Here is a 21165-nt window from a genome sequence, read left to right on the forward strand (position 1 = left end):
TTAAAATCTCCTGAAAAGCTAACCACACTAGGGACTTCCTGGTAGTCCAGTGGCTAGACTCCACACTCCCGGTGCAGGGGACCAAGGCTCAACCCCTGGTTGGGGAACTACATCCCACATACCTCAGTGAAGATCAAAGATCCTGTGTGCCACAACCAAGAGTTGGTGCAGCAAAATAAGTAAAAATATTTTTTTAAACTAATCATACCAAAATGAACATCATCTCTGGGTGGTGGAATTCACAAGTTGGTTTTGGGTTTTTTTTGCCTATACAGACTTTCTGTTTTTCAAAAATTATGAACATACATTCAAATAATAAAAGAAGTATGTAGAATTATATTTTAAACTCTGTCTTCGTGTTCTCCTGACGTCTTGGCCCTTGCCCCTAGATAAATATCGTTAAGAGATTGTTGTATACATTTGTGGACCTTTTCTTGTTGGTGTTAATCTGGTTAGAGAGACTGAGAAAAAAAGTTAAAAGGTTAATATGGTTTGTTTTAAGCCTATATAAAAATGGGATCAGAGGTAGCACCTCAGCATGGAATACCTGAGATTGTAAATACTGATGCTCTGAAATGAATGAGCAGGATGACTGCCACGTTGCCAAGATCTGAGCACCATTCTTGAGGAATATTATCCACAAACCACGAAGTTACAGTCCCAGTCTCATCTCTTGATGTTTCCTTGGGTCAGCAGAGCAGTTCTGTTAAAATTGTTGAATTCTAACCTGCGTTTCTGTGTTTCTTTAGACTCTTCCAGGTGCTTTTTCTCCCTTTACTATGGTTTATTGCCTTAAGTCACAGCTCCCACCTTACAGCTTTTTCTCAGTATCACTTGCTTTGGTCAGTGAAGTTATGGGGTTCTCTCAGGCTGTCCTGCAGTTCTAAAACTCGCATCCAATTCTGTGCTGTCTTTCTCTAGTTTCTTGGATCTTTCTAAATTCTCCTAAGTGGGAAATTACAAGGAAATGCAAGGAGAATCTATTTAACAAAGATCTCTGTAACATAAAATGGAGAATGATGGGTTGAGAGAATCCAGTGGGATCCAAAAGGTGGTAAACCTGTTATGAGAGATTACAAAGGTTTGTAATATTTTCTTTTTATTTTCATTACTTGATGATGTGTGTGTTATGTGTGCCCTCGCTTCAGTTGTGCTCAACTCTTTGTGGCCCTGAGGACTGTAGCCCGTCAGACTCCTCTGTCCATGGGATTCTTCAGGCAAGAATACTGGAATGGGTTGCCATGCCCTCCTCCAGGGGATCTTCCTAACCCAGGGATCAAACTCGAGTCTTATGTCTCCTGCCTGCCAATGCAGGCAGGTTCTTTACCACTAGCGCCACCTGATAAGGGGGGCAATTTTAAAACAATTATAAAATCAATTTCTTGAAAGAAAAAAAATTATATATCAATTAGCAAAACAATTCTTCAAATAATCAGTTTGCTCCAAACTGAGCGACAGCTTCCTTGGGCCCTTTCACCAGCCTAGCCTGGAGTGAGACCAGTTCTCTGCCTGGGAGAATGTGGGCAGTATTGATAGGTCCTACCCTCCTTCCATCTGGCCAGGCCATGGTAGGTGGTGGTTGGCTCAGCTGCCACATCTCTGTGTTGAGAAGAGCAAGGCACAGGCCTCACTGTTGGCCACGGTAAACAGCAGGAGGGGAACACCACTGCTCAGAGTCTGAGCCTGGGGTTTCCCCTTCTAATCCCAACTCCCATCCCTCCCCCAAGTCCCTCCCCACTCCCCCGAGTACATATGGTTTCTGAAAAACACCAGCTGACACTAAGGAAAATGACTTGCTTTCTCTTTATTTACCCTCATCCTTGCCTTGAATAATAATTCAGAGCAGGGCATTACTTATCAGACTGGCTTTGGTGTATGATACAAATATAAAATGCATGTACTTATATATAAAGGCTTACAATATATATTTTCTAGAAACTGCTTTTCTGCTTCAGCCATAGAACATGGGTATTCTTCCAAGTCAGAATATAAGATCTAATTCTTTATTACTTTTTAATTTGCAACTGCAGTTATAGTTAATAAGCATAATTAAGCTCCAGTATTTCTCCTCTTCGATCAATCTCTTCTTCTGAAATAGGAGACTAAAGCATGCTCCAAAGTATCATTACATTGAAACATCAGCCAGCAAAGCAGCTTTTCACAAAATAGTTGTTGAGTGACATGGAACAAAAAAGCCTTTTATGATGTAATTCAATGAGTCTCAACCTTGGCTGTACATAAGAACTATGTAAAAATTTAAGCAAATCCTGTGAAAACTTACATCCACAATAACCTGCACATGCTGTTTATAGCAGCTTCATCCATAATTACCCAAATTTGGAGCAAACCAAAATGTACTTCAGTAGACGAGTGGATAGACTGTGGTACATCCAGATAATGTAATATTACTCAAAGCTTAAAGATGAGTTATAAAGTCATTTAAAAAAGACATGGAGGAACTTTAAATGCATATAACTAAAAAGTCAATATGAAAAAGCTGCATACTGCATGATTCTGGATATAACATTTTGGATAAGGATAAACTGGAGACAGTGAAAAAAAGATCAATGATTTCCAGGGATGGCAGAAATTAATAGGTAGAGCACATAGTTTAGGGCAGTATAATGATGGATACATGCTATGATATTGGGTTGGCCAAAAAGTTCATCTGGGTTATGCCTATGGAACTAAACACCAAGAACAACCTTGAATTATGAACCTTGTTGATTATGAGGTGTTACTGTAGGTTCATCAGTTTTAATAAATGCACCACTCTGGTGGGGGATGTTGATAGCGGCTACGCATGTGTGGGTGCGAGGTGTATGGGAAATATCTGCACTTTCCCCTCAGTGCTGCTGAGATCCCGAAACTGCTGTAAAAAAAATAAGGCTTTAACTGCAAAAAAACAAATACTACTACTGATATGTGGGCTCCATACTTACAGATTGTGATTTAGTTGGTCTGGATTGGTGCTTGGGAAGGTGGTGGGTTTTTTTAATAGGCTTTAATTTTTAGAGCTGGTATTTTTTATTTAAGTTTCATAGGTAATTCTTGAAGGAAAGTTACATGGCTCAGAATAGCCAGGAATTAAAACTCCCCTCCAGGTCCTCCCCACCATTCTATGCAAAACAAACAACCCTCTCACCTGAAGAAAAAAATGGACTTTAAGGCTGATTACACCCAGCTCCCAGCTGGTCCAGCCTCTGGCCGATCTCCAAAATTCCTTGCCCCAGCCACTTAAGAGAAAACTACTCTGAACAACCTTGGAGAACAGGCCCCTTAAGGGACAGTAGCTTTCCACATATATGCCTATATATACTTACTTTTTTCTTGGGTTAGGGCAGCAGCTCACTAATCTGACTGCTGCCCCTTCTTGCCTCCTTAAAGGTGATCTGTTCCTGTAAAGTGTCGGTCTCATTCTTTTTCCAAACCCTGCCTTCTCTAACTCCCTTACCCTACAATTCTAACGTGCATCCAGGGTGCGCGTTTCATCCTTGCACCACTGTTTGGCGTTATCCACACCTGTCACACCTCTATACATCTCACCATTTTACCTCCTTAACTCAGGCCCCATTTAATTGGAAGAACCACCACCCAGGAAAACTCAGCACAAGCAAATGGCTCCCTAACACTTACCTAAAGTTTGTGTTTTTGCATATTGAAAGTTAGTCAGTCAGAAAGATAGATAAATATTAGAGAAAAGGGAACCCTAGTACATAGTTGATGAGAATGTAAATTAGCAATCACTATGGAAAACAATATAGGAGTTCCTTAAATAAATCAGAACTACTGTACAATCTACCAGAAGTTTTTTATTCCCTGAACACATTCTCCTATCACCTAGTTCTTTGGACATAACTATGCTATACTGCTTATCAGGAAGTATTTTAACTATTTAAGTGCATGTCTCCACCTCCACTAAGGCAATTTGAGAGCAGTATTGAGTTTTATTCACCTTGTCAGAACCTAGCACTAACTCAAATTCACCATCAAGTTTTTAAAAATGTACAAACCTGATCATCAAGTATAAACTATGCCTCATTTATGCCTTATGAGGTTTTTAAGTCTAGTATTTTTCACTGGGATATATCGCTTACTAAAAAATCCTCCAGATACTTCTGCTCCCTCTGAGAGTCTGCACATTCCTCATTCCTTAGCCCAGGGAACAGAATTCTGGTTAAAAGACAGAAGCGAGATCTCCCAGCAGACCACAGACCCTTTACTTATTTAACTTCTTAGGGAGGCTGTTCCTCATTTGTAAAATGCAAATTGTTGATGCTCCTTTCACTGTGAGCAAAACCCTACACATCAAGAGTTTACATTCTTCTCCAAATGATATCTGAAGACCACTTCCCTGTTTGAACAAAGGCATTAGGAGTTAAAAATAAGTACTATACACATCAAGTTTTACCACATTTTAATTAGTAAAACAAAATAAAATGAAAACAGGCTTAGCCATGTCTCAACAGAAGAAATATAATTTTATATGAAAAAATGCCATCCACCATAACATATTTCCAATAATTCTGACAAATATCTGTCACAACATTTTGCAAAATTCTAAGGAAAATTACAAATTGGAGATTTACTCTAAACACGCATAGCTATCTGACTACAATTTGTGCGCAAAACACCCTGAAGACTTTACTTGACCAAGATGTTGATGTTGGACGTGAGAGTTCTTCCCTCCACACCTCTAAGATGCCAGCATAGCACCTCCACTGCGGCTTACTGCCAACACAGACCACACTACAGGGAAACGCAGGCACAAAGAGAATTAAAAGAAGATGTTTGTGGTAACATCAATACAATTTCTTATTTATGTGCACAAAGCATAAAAGTCTATCAGTATTAAAAAGCAAGAAAACAGAATTTGGAATTAGTCCAACCCAAATGAGGCATCTTCAAACCTGGGGGAAAAAAAGAAAAAAAGGGTTATTACCAAATACATTTATTTTATTTAGATTACAGATGGCACCACCAAACTTATCTAACTTGTGCTGTATATAAATCATTCTTGGTAACAGTAGTAGCTGCAGGAGATTTTCCAAATAAATTAAAAGAGCATAACCTACTAGTTTATCCCACTGGTTCACTAACAACATTAAAGAAAAGGATACTGGTGTTAGAGTTCAGATCCTCACTCTAACATTTAGTAACTGTGTGATGCTGGGCAGGTCAGCCAAACTCTCTGATGCTCTTGCAAATTAACCTCCCTGTCCTACAGTGCAATAGGAAATTTGAATAGGTTTTCCATGCCAAGATACACTGAGTAATAAAATTTCCCAGAAAAGCTGGATTATCTGCCTCTGGCCTCCACCTGAAGTGGCAGAGAAGTCCAATCCCTCCGTTTCATGCTGCTAGAGTTAGGTGCTAGAGCTGCAACACATCTGTTACAGTGTCTTTACACTGAGTTACAACAATCTTGTTTCCACCTCTCTCCTCTATTGGACTGGGAGCTTCAAGACCCAACTACAGTGCCCAGACACTTAGGAATGGTGTCTCTGCAGAACCATGTCACTCTTCTCTTCAGGCTATCTAGCAAAGAGCTGCCACGCAAAGGGAGGGACAGTTCACCTTTGAAGGCCCAGAGATGCCCAACATGGAAATGGCAAGAGAGCAAACACTTGCAGGTGCTGTGGGTAACAGCTGCCTCTGCCTGTAACCCCACATCTGCAGCTCCTCTGTCCTCCCTTTAGAGGGTTAGTGATGCTGAGAAAGCCACACCCAGGACTACAGCCTTCCTCATCTCCCCTGCTCCCAGGGGCAGGGAATGCGACCCCATGGGATTCTTCTCTGCCTGCTGAATTGTTACCCTGATTAATGTCTTCCAGACTGTGAGGCTTATCATATTAGAGCTGTCTGTAATGGTCCCCAGGATACTGATATTACAATAGGGCTTCTTAAGGTTAGAAACCCACCTTGATGGTGTTGCTTACAGGTCTCGATCTATGGAAAAGAAAACGGAGAAAGGAAACAGTTAAGTTTGACTTCAGAAATACTGAGTACTACAAAAGTCTAAAATTGTTATAAACAAAGATGGCAGAAGAGCCTGTGAAGAAAAACCTAGACCTTTCCTACCAGCCTGAGATCCCAAGCCATCCAGAGAACTGGAGGATGCCAGGGTTGGAGGGCCCTACCATAGCAGGGCTTGCACACAAGGCCCGTGCCTTCCGAAGACCCTCCTTGGTCCTGGGTGTGCCCGAGGCTGTCAGGAGAGCCAAGGAGGCCACAGGGAAGAAGCCTTGGGAGTGCCTGTGCACGTGCTACTGCTCCCCGCTCTCACTGCAGGGAAGCCACTGTTCTCAGCGACCACACTGTGCCCAGCTCTCTCAGAGGATGCCACTATGCAGAGCTTTAATAACATTCCCTGATAATCCCAGTATGCAGATGTTTTTATATCAAAGCAGCTATATGCCGCAGCTGTGCTCAGATACAACTGTCAGTGGTTAACCAAAGAACTTGAAAACTTACCCCACTTAACTATCCGGGGTTGTTCCAAAGTAACGTGTTTCACTCGGCAGCTGTACTGATCCTTGCTGTTGGGAGTGAACTCAGCGTGGGACAGCAGGTAGAAAGACCAGTCCTTGCTGAAAGACAGGTCTGACTGCTCCGATTTAATCTTCTCCCCATTCCTCAGCAAATCGATTTCAATCTGGGGTGGATGGAACCCATACACATAGCAGTTCAGGTAATTTGGCTTTCCATCTTCTGGTGGGTGTCTTGAGTACACTTGAATCTTTGGAGGACCTGAGGAGCGGCAGGGAAAGACAGATGAGATTGCAGAGTATTCCACTTGGGGCTACCTCGGTCTAAAGCTAGATCAGGCACCAAATGTTTATATTGGATCCCCCATTTCTCCCAATTCCACCTTCCCTCGGGCCAAATGACCTTCCGTTTTTGCAAAAGGCCACCTCCAGTTTGTGGGATACACCACGACTTAGTATCTTTCCAACATAATTCCCCTGCACATGTCTTCCAGGCTTTTTCTAGCAGATTTCTAGTAACATCTTTTTCTGTCAATGGACATTGTGCTGTATCTTTTAAGAATTGTGTGTGGAGGCTCTCAAGAAGGCTTCATGGCTCCTCAGCACACAGAATCTATATCACTCAAGAGTCTACATGATTTGGCCCCAGTCTACTGATCGAGCTTCATTTCTCACGTCATACACCCTCCAGAGTGGCCACATCAAAACACTCCCTGATTATACCCTGTTTCAGCCCCGTCAACTATTTGCCTCACGTTGACTTCTTTCTTCCTGGTCTCTTGTCTAGATGCACACCCACCAGACTTCTCAATAGGTGCCTAGCACAGAGCCCTGCACAGCGCAGCTGCTTGGTAAATGGCAGGTGTAACTACTGTTACCTGCTTGCTCAGGTTCCTAACAGAGTCAACCCAAAGTATATTTCTACAGAACACAACCTGTTCATCATGTCTAGAGTGTATATGACAAATCTCTATCTGAATGTGCACCTGATTTCAGGAGCCAGACAACAAAGAAACAAAAGTGAAGCACCTACAGGGGCTGGAAAACACCTCAGATGAGTGGGTTGGGCTGGGTAAGAACAACAGGGAAGAGTGAGGACTGTGGCAAACGGGAAACATCATACTCTCCATTAGGACCAAGTGGAGTCATGCATGTGACAGTGGAATCTGCATTTTTAATGAGCATGGTCAACTGACTTCCATACTCTGCCAGGTTGAGAATATTACATATTGCTACAGGACAGGTGGATTCCAAAATGAGATGCATGTTTAGACCCTCCATGAGAATGTGGAAGAAAATATTATAAGCTATATATATTTTTCTAAGTGAACTGTTAATGCTACTAAATTTACAGACTGATATAAATATATGTATATAATCCAAATACAAATACACTCAGGGGACATGATTACAAAGGTCAGTTCATCCTCTATGTCCAGGAGGTACAGAGGAGGAGTCCAGGCCACTGTGACTGGATGTATCTCTGTAGAATCATCCAATCATCAAAGAAAAGATCCCTAGTCCCACTAAGAGCTGGACTGGAAATACTATGAACCCCTGGTATTTTCCCATCGTTCAAAGTGAAGATAAATCAGAACCTCTTTACATTTGAGCTTCTAATAAGTAACAGTTAAGTTGCTCAGTCATGTCCGACTCCTTGCAACCCCATGGATTATAGAGTCCATGGAATTCTCCAGGCCAGAATACTGGAGTGGGTAGCCTTTCTCTTTTCCAGGGGATCTTTCCAACCCAGGGATCGAACCCAGGTCTCCCGCATTGCAGGCGGATCTAATAACTAGACCATAATACATACTACAGTATTGAGAGCACAGGTTCATCCCACCTGGAATCCTCCCTTAGAGGGAGCTAGGCAGGTTTGTGCAGGGGGCGGGTTTGCAAGGGTATCACAATAGTAATTTCCAAAAGTAGGAGGTATATCCAACAGGTCTGGGTTTGAATCTGGCTTCAGCCACTTACTGCTTCTGCATTTTGGGGAGAGTTATTTTAGCTTCTGTAGTTTAACTGAAAACTTAATTTACACCCAGACTGAAATAAAACCTACACAGGGAAAGAGCTGAAAATAGACACCACCACCCCCCACCCCCCGCAAAGCGAATCATACTTACATGTTTTTTGTATGTCTTCTAGAAATCCCCCGTGTATTTTCCAGGCATGTATTATCTTGGAAATTTTCTAATGAACATACTTTTTAGTGTCTGCTTGTTATTTTTTGAAAGAATTCTATAGCCACAACAAAATAGCAGTAATAGTGATAATACAGATATCATGTGTTTTTTTGGCAAATAAATTTTAAATTCCATTTTCACATGAAAGAGAAATCCGAGCTTCAGTGTACTTAGAAGGTGTCTAAACACAGTGTCCCTGACAACCTGGGTAAGTGTGTTGATTATTCAGCCCTAGTTTTACAACCTTTCTGACTGATAAACCTTCACTTACTCAAAACTGAAAGTAGAGACACACTTCATATTGGAAAGAACCAGGCAAGGAGCCAAAGGAGGAAGCCCTTTGTGAACAAAGGCCACAGCCCATACCCACCCAGCTTGCTCCCTAGAATCTCACCCCAGAAGATTGTGAAAAAAGCACCTGTGACTACCCTAGGGGCGCACCACGCGGCCAAGGCTCTGGTCAGGTTCTACTGTCTGCCACTGATCCCCTGCCGGGTTAACTTATTTTAACTTTTCAGCCTCCATTTCCTCATTTGTGACATCCTGATGATAGGCTCTCCAGGCTGGTCATACTTTCCTTCCTTTATGACCAACGTAGACAGCATATTAAAAAGCAGAGACCTTACTTTGTCAACAAAGGTCCGTCTAAGTCAAGGCCATGGTTTTTTCAGTAGTCATGTATGGATGTGAGAGTTGGACCATAAAGAAAGCTGAGCGCCAAAGAATTGATGGTTTTGACTTGTAGTGTTGGAGAAGGCCCTTGAGAGTCCCTTGGACTGCAAGGACATGCAACCAGTCCATTCTAAAGAAGATCAGTCCTGGGTGTTCATTGGTAGGACTGATGTTGAAGCTAAACTCCAATACTTTGGCCACCTGATGGGAAGAGCTGACTCATTTGAAAAGACCATGCTGCTGGGAAAGATAGAGCGCGAGAGGAGAAGGGGACGACAGAGGATGCTTTGATGGCATCACAGACTCAAGGGTTAGGGTTAGCGTAGACTCCGGGAGTTGGTGAGTTGGTGATGGACAGGGAGGCCTGGCGTGCTGCGGTTCATGTGATCGCAAAAAGTGGGACACGAACTGAGTGACTGAACTTAACTGAACTGATGATAGGCACCGTATTTACATCACAGACCCCTTTCACAATTAAATGACGCAGCACAGAGCGCAGGACAGGCAGCTGTCAACGGGGACCTCTATGATTATTATTAAAAGCGAAGTGTAAGGAGAACAAGAGAATTAACGACGAGAATCAAGGCATTCCACGAAAGTCGCCAGAAAATTCCTCATTCTGGTTTGGTCCCTTATTTGGGGAAAAGTACAGAGGGGCAGGTGAACCTGCCCGGCTCCTGCTGGAAGCTCCAGGCCCTCAGGATGCCAGCTGGCCGACATACGCTGGCGGCGACTCCCCCAAAGCCCACGCGTTGTCTCCACCCGTTCGCAGCCCGCAACCCTGCCCTCTGGGACCCGCCAGCCCGCCCCCCACTCCAGAGATGCGCGGGGGGCAGCCAGAGCCCCGCGAACCAGCGGAAGAGAATCCCTCCCCCACCTCGCCCGCCCTGAACCACATCCGCACCCAGGAACTCCGTCCCGACCCACGCGGTACCGTCCGGGCGAGCCAGGGGCTCCCTCCCCACATCCCGGGGAAGCTGGCGACCTGGGGTCGCACCCCCTCCCCACTCCCTGCGCACCCCGCCGCTTCCACCGCCCGAGACGAAGCCGGGTGCTCCTCCACCGAGCTGGGAAGGAAAACTTGGGAGCGGGACGGGGTGGACAGGGTTAGTGCCCAGGGTGCCGAGTGGGTGTGATCGGGACAGGACGGGCTGGCGGAAGAGGGGAGAGAGGAGAGGACACTCACGCTGGATGGCGTCCAGTCCAGACAGCGACAGCAGCCCGAGAAGGACCAAGGCCACGAAGCGAGCCATCCTTGCAGCAGCTGCGCGGTGGCGGAGTGAGCGGCTGGGTTCGGCGCTCGCCTTTATAGTCCGCACTCAGGCAGCCAATCGGAAGCCTGCCCGCCGGGCCGTCACAAGTCTCCGAGCGAACTAGGCCGGGGCAGGTTAGAAACAGGCTTCCCCGTTTTCAGTTTCATTTTCTAGTAAGTCTCATGATGCTTAGGAAGGCAGGGTTGGGCTCGGTGCATTCGCTGCCTGTACTTCAGCGCCCTCTTATCTGGGGTGCGCGCCCAAGCTTGCGGCGCACACCGCTCACCCTAGAACTTCAGTGTGGACGAACCCTCGCTTTTCGGAACAGCACCGGAAAGGCTAAGGGACTTGCTTACCATGCATGCCACAGCCAGTTAGGAGCCTAGCACCTGGTTTTCAGTTGGGAAAACTGAAGCCTAGAACTGTTAAGGGTAAGGACAGAGACTGAACGGTACTGGGCAGAATCAGAACTCGGTTCGCAATTCCAGCCCAGAAATACGTTGCAAGTCTTCTGGATTCTCTGGGCAAGAAACGTTTCCAGGAACCTCGAGGCCTCATGGAGCCAGCTCAGAGAACCATCTGGTATGAAGGAGGACTTTCTTGCTTCCTGAATATGTTCCAAAAAGGAAAGGCATTTCGGAACGTCTGTGCCAAGAAACTCTGGTCCGTATCTTGCCGTTGTAATTTAAGTAATTGATGGTTTGTGGAGAAATTACCACTGAGGGTAAAAACTCGTATAAAAGCAGTAACTGCTTAGAGCATCAGAGTATCTACCGCCTCGAGGGACGTTACTCCCTGCGAATTAGCACACTAGAATGGTGGTTGGCACGGACTAGGTACTTGATGAACTGAATGAATGAGTGTACAGATGAGTGGCTGGTGAAACTCACGAAGGAAGGGACGGCTGAACATATGAGGGAATACGTGAATAAACCCTAGGATGTAGGAATTACCCCGTTACATTTTTAGGGATAGGAAAACAAAGGCTGAGGTTACAGACTGGCCTGATGCTAATGTCATTTGCTCTTGAGACACTTGGAAGATAGAGGACTGGACAATTTTAGTATGAATTTGGGTTGCATCTTCTGTGGGCTCACACAAAGAAGTTAGACCTATAGATTCTAAGAGGGTGTCAGTGTTACAAAGACTCGTTAAGAAAACCCACTCTCCGTAGATAACATAAAAAGGAGCTGACGTTACCTGGTGGCTGAGTCCAAGGATCATTTCTGGAGTGGAATACCGGGAAGAGGAAGTGAACCTGGGGGCGGAGAGTGACAGAGGTCTTGGAAATCACCCTGGTGTGCAGCTGAAGGGAGTTGGGTGGTGCTTCCCCAGAGAGCCCAAGAAATGTCATCTGGATTCCTTTCCCCTAGTTTCAGACCTTTCAGTAATCCCTGTTGTGGAGCTTGTGTCTACACTGAAGAAAGCAGGTTACTCTCCACAGACCTAATGAAGGGGAATGTGCACAGAGAGAGCCCCAGGGAGCACATACTGGGTGTTCTGTGATCCTAAGAGTCTACTACGATTATTGATGCTCTTTACCTACTTTTTCTACCAGCTCTCTCTATAGCTCTCTTGAAATAAAAGAATAATTGTCAGATATAATGTCATGAGGAATGACACTCCTTCCCCTCCCTTTTGTTTGTTTGTTGTTAACTCATTTAAGGCTCTTAAGGCCTGTAAAGTTATGACCAATCTAGACAGAATATTAGAAAGCAGACATTACTTTGCCAACAAAGGTCCGTCTAGCCAAAGCTATGGTCTTTCCAATAGTCATGTATGGATGTGAAAGTTGGACTATAAAGAAAGCTGAGCGCCAAAGAATTGATGCTTTTGAACTGTGGTGTTGGAGAAGACTCTTGAGAGTCCCTTGGACAGCAAAGAGATCCAACCAGTCCATCCTAAAGGAAATCAGTCCTGAATATTCATTGGAAGAACTGATGCTGAAGCTGAAACTCCAATACCTTGGCCACCAGATGCAAAGAACTGACTCATTTGAAAAGACCCTGATGCTGGGAAAGATTGAAGGTGGGAGGAGAAGGTGACGACAGAGGATGAGATGGTTGGATGGTATCACCGACTCAATGGGCATGAGTTTGAGTAAACTCTGGGAGTTGGACAGGGAGTCCTGGTGTGCTGCAGTCCATGGGGGGCAAAGAGTCGGACAGGACTGAGCAACTGAACTGCACTGAAGGCCTGTAATGTTAGTGTTGAATTATTTTCTACTGCCCTGGGGGTACAGGAAGAAGGAGAGCTAGTGGAAACTTCTATAGTCTTTGTTACCACATCACAGACAAATACTGTAATACTTAAAATTCTTACAAGATAGAATCTGATCTATTCCCTAAGAAAATCTATTTTAAAAACACTTTTTTAAAAAGCAGTGAAGACAGAGAAAAGTGCATTTTTCAATTACTTCTTTTTTATATTCTCTTATGAGAGCAAACTTCTGGAAATCTACAAACATGGCCTTTTGATAGTGTTATCTCTCATGAGTAGGATGAATGATGGAAATGGTTTTTTTGGCCCTAATGACTTTCCTAAAAAAATTTTTACTGTGTTTATTCACAGTAAATATTTTCCAGAATGTGGAAGAAATGGAACTTCATACTCTTCTGTTGATAATGTAAAATGGTACATCTATTTTGGAAAATAGATTAAGTTTTGTAAACTTAATCATACACTGGCCATATGACCCAACCACTCCACTCTAGGTGTTTACCCAAGAGAAAATGAAAGTGTATGTCGATACAAGGACTTGTACAAAACTGTTAAAAGCAGCTATATTGGTAACAATCAGAAGTTGGAAAAAAGCCAAACTTCCATCAACAGGCAAATGGGTAAACAAATTATGGCAGCTATCCATACAGTGAAACACTATCAGCAATAAACAAGGCATGAGTTACTGGTACACACAATACCATGGATGAAATAATTAGGCTGAAAGAAAAGAGAGACAATAAATGAGGCTTCCTAGGTTTCATTAGTGGTAAAGAACACTCCTGCCAGTGAAGGTGACATAAGACACATGGGTTTGATCACTGGGTTGGGAAGATTCCCCTGGAGGAGGGCATGGCAACCCACTCCAGTATTCTTGCCTGGAGAATCCCATGGACAAAAGAGCCTGGTGGGCTATGATCCTTAGGGCTGAAATAATTAGGCTGAAAGAGGAAAAGTGAGATAGTAAAAGAGTAAATGTGCATGATTTTTTGTATTTAAAATTCTAGGAAAGGCAGACTAGTCTATGTAACAGAAGCAGATGGTTGGTATCCAGGGGTCAGAAGGTGCATCGGGAGCTTAAAGACACTTAGGGCAGGTGATGGATATGTCATTATCTTGAGTATGATGATGGTTTCTCAAGTGTATACATACTGTTCAGTTCAGTTCAGTTCAGTTCAGTTCACTCAGTCGTGTCCGACTCTTTGGGACCCTGTGAATCACAGCACGCCAGGCCTCCCTATCCATCACCAACTCCTGGAGTTTACTCAAATTCATGTCCATCGAGTCGATGATGCCATCCAGCCATCTCATCCTCTGTCATCCCCTTCTCCTCCTGCCCCCAATTCCTCCCAGGTTCAGAGTCTTTTGCAATGAGTCAACTCTTCGCATGAGGTGGCCAAAGTATTGGAGTTTCAGCTTTGGCATCAGTTCTTCCAATAAACACCCAGGACTGATCTCCTTTAGAATGGACTGGTTGGCTCTCCTTGCAGCATATAGTGTAGAACTTATTAAATCATATACTCTAAGTGCAATTTATCATATGTCAATTATACCTCAATAATCTTTTAAAAATAATCTGGACTTGCCTGGTGGTCCAGCGTTTTAACAATCCGCCTGCCAACGCAGGGGACACAGGTTCAATCCCTGGCCCGGGAAGATTGCGCAAGCTTTGGGTCACAACTACTGAAGCGGGCATGCCCTAGAGACCATGCTCCACAACAGGAGAAGTCACTGCAACGAGAAGCCCACGCCTCAGAACCGCAGCGTGACCCTGCTCACGCAACTAGAGAGAGCCTGCACGCAGCAGCTAAGGCCCAGCAGAGCCAAAAATAAAGTAATTAATTAAAAATCATAACCTAAAAGCATAGGTACCAGTATCTTTGTTAGGCCAAAGAAGAATGAAGTCCTTGAACAGAAAAAAACAAAGTAAGGATATTGAAGTGGGGAGAAAATAGGAACAGGTTGAAGCTCAGGTGAGTTGGGTTCACCTTAAGAGATCTCAGTCAGCACTTCTCTGAGGCGGGCTCATCAAGCAGCCAGAAAACCCAGGCGCCCTGGAAGGAGAGGAACGAGCACAGCTAGGACTTCCGTGCCCGGGCTCTGGCAGATGTTGTGTCACTCATCAGAGTGTGGTTCATGCAGCACAACCTCAGCTCCGCTTCTAGGAGCTCTTAGAAATGCAGACCCTTGGGGCCATCCTAGACCTGCTAAGTCAGAGCCTGCATTTTAACAACCCCCCAGGTGATTCGTCAACACATTAAAGTTTGTGAGGCTGCTGATCCAACTACATGACAATCCAGAAGGTAGGTCTTCCTTTTACAGATGAAGAGACAGTTTCAGAGAATTAAGACGCTGGTCCATGTTCACTCTGAGCTATGATTCAAGTGCTAGCCCATGTGATTTGAAAGGCTTCATATATCCACTTGAAAACCACTTCTGAGAAGGTTCACAGGAAATGTTTCACTGGGTGGCTTGGCTCAGGGCAAGAATTAAAAGCATACGAATGATGCAGAGAAGCAGGAACTATTAACACAATGTGTAGTAGTTTGGGGTATTGTTTTAAACCCACATTTACTTTTTTCTGCCATAGATAAAAAGTATTATACACATATGATAGAAAATTGGAACAATCTAAAAACTATAAAGAAACTTAAAACCACAGTGATTCTGCACATCAGAGGACTATCGTTAATCGGCTTAATGAGCTTAAAGATGGCTGCCTGCTCAAAAGAATGTCTATACGTGTATAACTGAATCCCTTTGCTGTACAGCAAAGGTTGGCGCAACATTGTAAATAAACTCTACTTCATATAAAAAAATAAAATTCCATCCTGGTTAGATCTGTTTGGGGGCTGGAAATCCTCAGTCTTTTGTGTTAAATTCTGTTAGGTAGTTAGACTAGGAAACAGGAGTCCAAAATAGTGGTGGCTAAAAGACAAGGAAGGGGAAAGCCCTTGAAAATAGAACAAAGGAAGGTCAAAAGAAGCTCCGAGGACCGGAATGAGGACCTCAGGTAGAACAAACAGCACTCCTGGCTAGCCCAATTTGCATAGGGCAGGCCCATGGGGAGGAAAAACATAAAAAGAGGAGCGCAAGTGTGCTCTCTCTCTCTCCCGCACGCTGGCACCTTCCCCCACTCTCTTCCCTTCACGTCTTTGGGTCGGCATGCCCTCACACCTCGAGGATGGAGTCCCTTGCTATTTTCTAAATAAAATGGAGCTATAACACTAATTTGTCTAAGAGCTATAACACAGTCTGTCCAAGACCTGAGAGCTGTGACGCGCTGAGGGCTTTAATGTCCATCACTCCAAATCTTTGTTATGACAAGACAGAACTGAGGAGGATACACTCGCCTGATAATTCCATTGAATGAGTGAGTGTTGCTGTGTCCGACCCCATGGACTGTAGCTCACCAAGGTCCTCTGTTCATGGAATTCTCCAGGCAAGAATACTGGAGTGAGTTGCTATGTCCTCCTGCAGGGGATCTTCCCAACCCAGGGATTGACCTGGGTGTCCCACATTGCAGGTAGAATCCTTACTTGTCTGAGCCATTAAATACAGGCTATGTCAGTTGAGTACAGGCTTGTGGCAAATGTAAATACTGTAAGGATAAAGCAGAAGAAGACTCTAGACTGCCAACCAGAAAATACCAACCTAGAGTTCAAGTCAGCACAGTAATTAACTTATTAGCAGCCACCTAAGATGTTCATTCTCACTGAATTCTCAGGTTTGTGCTGTTATATAACAGACAACAGATCCAAAGGAAATGGGACACAGAGGGGAGTGTTGTTTCCTGAGAGTTAGAAGCCATACCAAGGACTAGAAAAACCTGGCAAAATCCCGGGAAGCCTAGTACTGTTATCACGAATTGAGACAGAGTTATCTGGGCAGACTAAAGTTGAGACAGGTGAAGGATCTGGTTGCTGAGGAATCTCTGCCCACAGGCTTGTGTGTAACCACCACACTCTTCCAACTGCCAATGTGATCTCATTGGAAAATCATACTGACTGGGTATAAAATAAATTAAGCAGTACAAAACTAAAGAGTAGTAACCACAGTGTTGCAAGTACTGAATACTTCTTATTTTTAATTACAATTCCAATACATGATGGATGTCTGCTGCCAAAATGCAATAACTCAGAGGTCTACTGAGTGAAAGTGAGAGTTGCCCTCCTGTGTCTGCTCCTCCCTCTCGCCTCCCCACAGGAAACAGTTCAGCTGTGGTGCCTATCCCTTCATTTGCCTGCATGCTAAGTTGTGTCTGACTCTTTGTAACCCTGTGGACTGTAGCCCACCAGGCTCCTCTGTCCATGGGATTCTCCAGGCGAGAATACTGGTGTGCGTTGCCATTTCCTTCTCCAGGGGATCTTCCTGACCCAGGGATCTAACCTGTGTGTCTTACATCTCCTGCACTGGCAGGCAGGTGCTTTACCACTAGTGCCAGCTAGGAAGCCCATCCCTTCATAGATATATTGAAATATTGTATACAATTTAGAAGGTGATGAATTTTTAAGTTATAACTACAGAGCCTGCTCTTATTAGGTGTTCAGAACTCAGTGTCCACTAAAAGCATAAAGAGAGTTAGAGTTAGCCTCAGTCCTCAGCTTGGATGTGGAGTGAAGTTAGGTAAATGCTGAAGCCAAGGCTCCCTGTCACTGTGGGGCACGGGACAACCCCAGGAGCCAAGGCTTAGGCACCATGCCTGGGGACCACTGCACCAGTAACTAAGCTACTGGCACAGCCTCCTGTCTTGGGTGTTTTCCCTTCATAGGCCCTTGGGTCTGCATCTCAGAACCTACGCCAAACTGCAGAATTCAAACTTGGATTTTTTGATCCTGCCTGGGATTCCATGTAGCACTCTCAAAAACTAAGAATCGCCTGCAAATGTCCTTTTTCCCTTTCGGCAAATTCCTCTAAGCCCCACCTTCCCACTTCCCAGCTTGCTTGACTGACACCTGCCTCTGACCAGTCAGAGTGTGTGGTCTTTTCTGGCCACCCCCTCCTATGTTGAACCTGCATCAGATTCTTTCCTCTCTACTTTCTGGTTTCTTGGACTTTTCTAAACACTTCTCCTTAAACAGGACTGTGAAGAAACCAGGAAGAATTGTTTAGTAACCAATCAGAAATTTAAAACAAGCAGGGAAAAAAATGCCAGAGATGTATATACAAGAGGCATCAAACACACAGTAGGACCAGTGTAGGTACAAAGGAGGGGCCAGTAAGTAGAAGTGTGATGAGTCTGTAATCATTTTCCCTTATTTCATTATTTATTATCATTGTTGTCTATTATGATTTTAACTGTAGATCAATTTGCCACAAATGGGTTTGCTAAAAGACAACTTTTTATTTATCAAATTAGCCAAAAATCTATCTAATGACCAATGACTACAAAACTGAGGTGGGACGTTCCCCTCTGCTGTTCAATACCCTGAGAGCTGAGTGGATGAAGTAGCCCCCACCATTACCCCACAAAAGCCAGGATATGATGGGTGGGGGGTGGGTCAGAGAGAATTCATTCAGCATTTATTGGGAACAATGGAGATTCTACAAAATTAGGGCATTCTATAAATATTTAATGAACTTGCTGATTTCTAGTTCATAATATATCAGATATTGTCCAGATCTTTATATAGAGAACTGCCTACTTATCATGAACAATAATAGACGTTTCTGTGGTTGGGAGAATAATGCCTCCCCCCATACCCTAAAAAAGATATTTATAGCTTAATTCCTGGAACCTCTCAATACGTTACCTTACATAGCATAAGGGACTCTGCAGGTGTGATTAAGGTTAGGGACGTTGAGATGAGGAGATTATCAGAGATGATTTGGATAGGCTCAGTATAACCACAGAGGTCGTTAAAGCAGAGAAATTTATTTCCCTGACTGTGGTCAGAGGGAGTTGTGACTACAGAAGCATGATCAGAGAGCTGTAGCATGCTGGCTTTGCAGGTGAAGAAGGGGTCATGGATCAAGGAATGTGAGCAACTTCTAGAATCAGGGAAAGGTAAGCACATGGAATATCCTATACTCTCCAGCAAGAAAAGCTTCTGCTGGTAAGTCACTTCAGTCATGTCCGACTCTGTGCGACCCCATAGACGGAAGCCCACCAGGCTCCCCCGTCCCTGGGATTCTCCAGGCAAGAACACTGGAGTGGGTTGCCATTTCCTTCTCCAATGCAGGAAAGTGAAAAGTGAAAGTGAAGTCACTCAGTCGTGTCCGACTCTTAGCGACCCCATGGACTGCAGCCCACCAGGCTCCTCAATCCATGGGATTTTCCAGGGAAGAGTACTGGAGTGGGGTGCCATTGCCTTCTCCGAGCAAGAAAAGCAGCCCTGCTTAATTTTAAGCCCAGGAGATTTGTGTTGGACTTCTGACTTAAAGAACTGTAGGATGATAGATTGTATTTTTTAAGCCATCAGGTTTGTGGTAGTTTATAACAGCAGCAAGGAAAAAAACAAAAACATTCATACGGCTCCAGAATCATACAGTTTCGGGCATTTGTTGCCAGGAGCCTATCTCAGTGTAAACATTTGCCTTTTCTGTGTTGTCTTTACCTGTTAGTTAACTAGATCTAGCCACACGGCGCATTTGGGGTACTTCCCTTATGAGGGAGGGCTCTCAGCAGCCCAGCAGCTGAGGGGAGGAGCTTTGCTGGGCCCCGGCTTGGTCAGGAGCCTTGGTGCTCTCCTCCTGCCATGGCCCCGGCTGAGCTGAGGCAGCCCCGGGGATGTAGGCCCAGCTGGCACTGCCATTTCTGTTCAACTCCTCCAGCGCGCACCCACTGAGGCAAACCACTCCTGCTCTACCAGTGGTTGCCATGCAGAGAGCAGGAGCCCTCTAGTCTCCAGGACAACAGTGCCCGAAGCTCCGGCTTCTTTCTTCTTGGTCCAGCCCCAGCCTGTCCATCAGGCCTCCATGTTCACAGCAGTCAATCAGGTGCTGCCCGCATCTACTGTCGCCTTACTAGGTGCTGGGTGCTGGGCTGGTCTGGGGAAAATTCTTTTCTCAAAGAGTTCAGACATTCTGGTTCATATACCTTGGATAGATTATGATTACAGAAAAGCAACCTATTTCACATAGAGGGTTCAAAGAGCCTGTGAAGGACTTTGGTGCCAAGAAAAAGAATGTGGACTTAACCTTTGGACCATGATGCTGGTGCCAGCAGAACTGGGGCTTTGTTTTTGTTTTTTCCTTTTGGTTTCTTTACAGCAATTTCTGTTTGGTATTTTAAGTAACTTTTCCACTTAGCTTATTTTTTCAAATTATAAAGTTCGTATCCCTTATGAAAAGTTCACACAACATAGGTAAAAATAAAGATAAAAATGTAAATCACCTGTTAAAACTACCATCAAAAAATACCCGCTTCTAATGAACTGGAATGTATATTCCCAGACTTACATTAGAAGGGGATGACAGAGGATGAGATGGCTGGATGGCATCACTGACTCGATGGACGTGAGTCTGAGTGAACTCCGGGAGTTGGTGATGGACAGGGAGGCCTGGCGTGCTGTGGTTCATGGGGTCGCAAAGAGTCGGACACGACTGAGTGACTGAACTGAACTGAACTGATAGAAATATGATGATGGTTTAGTTGCTAAGTTATATCCAACTCTTTTCAACCCCATGGTCTGTAGCCCACCAGGCTCCTCTGTCCATGGGATTTCTCAGGCAAGAACTCTGGAGCGGGTGCCATTTCCTACCCTGTATCTCATTCTTTTTAACGGCGAGTAATATTCCATTGTGTGTGTGTAGTGTGTACTTAGTAGTTCAATCATGCTCAACTCTTTGAAGCCCGTGGACAGGCTACATTGTCCATAGGGGTTCTCCAGGCAAGAATACTGGAGTGGGTTGCCATGCCCTCCTGCAGGGGATCCTCCCAACCCCAGGATCGAACCCAGGTCTCCCACATTGCAGGCGGATGGATTCTTTACCATCTGAGCCACCAGGGAAGCCCACATATGTACTGTCTCTTCTTTATCCATTCATCTGCCGATGGACATTTAGGTCGCTTCCTTGTCTTAGTTCTTGTAAATAACACTACAACAATTATTTATCTTACTTGCTCCATATAAACATATATATAAATAATGCTATTTACTTTTGGGCAGTGCTTAATTTTGTATACAATGGAATCACTGTAGATATTTTGGGGGAACTTGCTGGATTTTCTTCACTAACATTTTTTTTGTGATTCATCCATGTTCATTTTTATAAGGACATTTGGACAATTCTTTCATTTTCAACCTGTATAGCATTCCATTGTCTAAATATATCTTTTTTATCCAGCTTTGTTTCCAGTTGTTTGCCATTAGAAAGAGTGTTGCAGAATAAACTGTTTTTTAC

General features: G+C 44.3%; 1 protein-coding gene across 1 annotated transcript; it reads right to left on the bottom strand.

The window, feature by feature from the left end:
• Window positions 1–4400: 4400 nt before the first annotated feature.
• On the bottom strand, window positions 4401–10627 carry LOC147363825 (beta-2-microglobulin). The gene is made up of 4 exons (XM_086319072.1): window positions 10533–10627; window positions 6475–6750; window positions 5922–5949; window positions 4401–4910 (listed from the first exon to the last, which is right to left on the bottom strand). Exons 1-3 carry the CDS (start codon window positions 10597–10599, stop codon window positions 5936–5938), a joined length of 357 nt encoding a protein of 118 aa, XP_086175198.1. The 5' UTR covers window positions 10600–10627; the 3' UTR covers window positions 4401–4910; window positions 5922–5935.
• Between the last annotated feature and the right edge of the window lie 10538 nt (window positions 10628–21165).

This window comes from Bos grunniens, chromosome 10 (genome assembly GCF_055505025.1).
Source record: "Bos grunniens cultivar Pamir isolate PY7600 chromosome 10, Bosgru_T2T1.0, whole genome shotgun sequence".
Taxonomy (NCBI): Eukaryota; Metazoa; Chordata; class Mammalia; order Artiodactyla; family Bovidae; genus Bos; species Bos grunniens.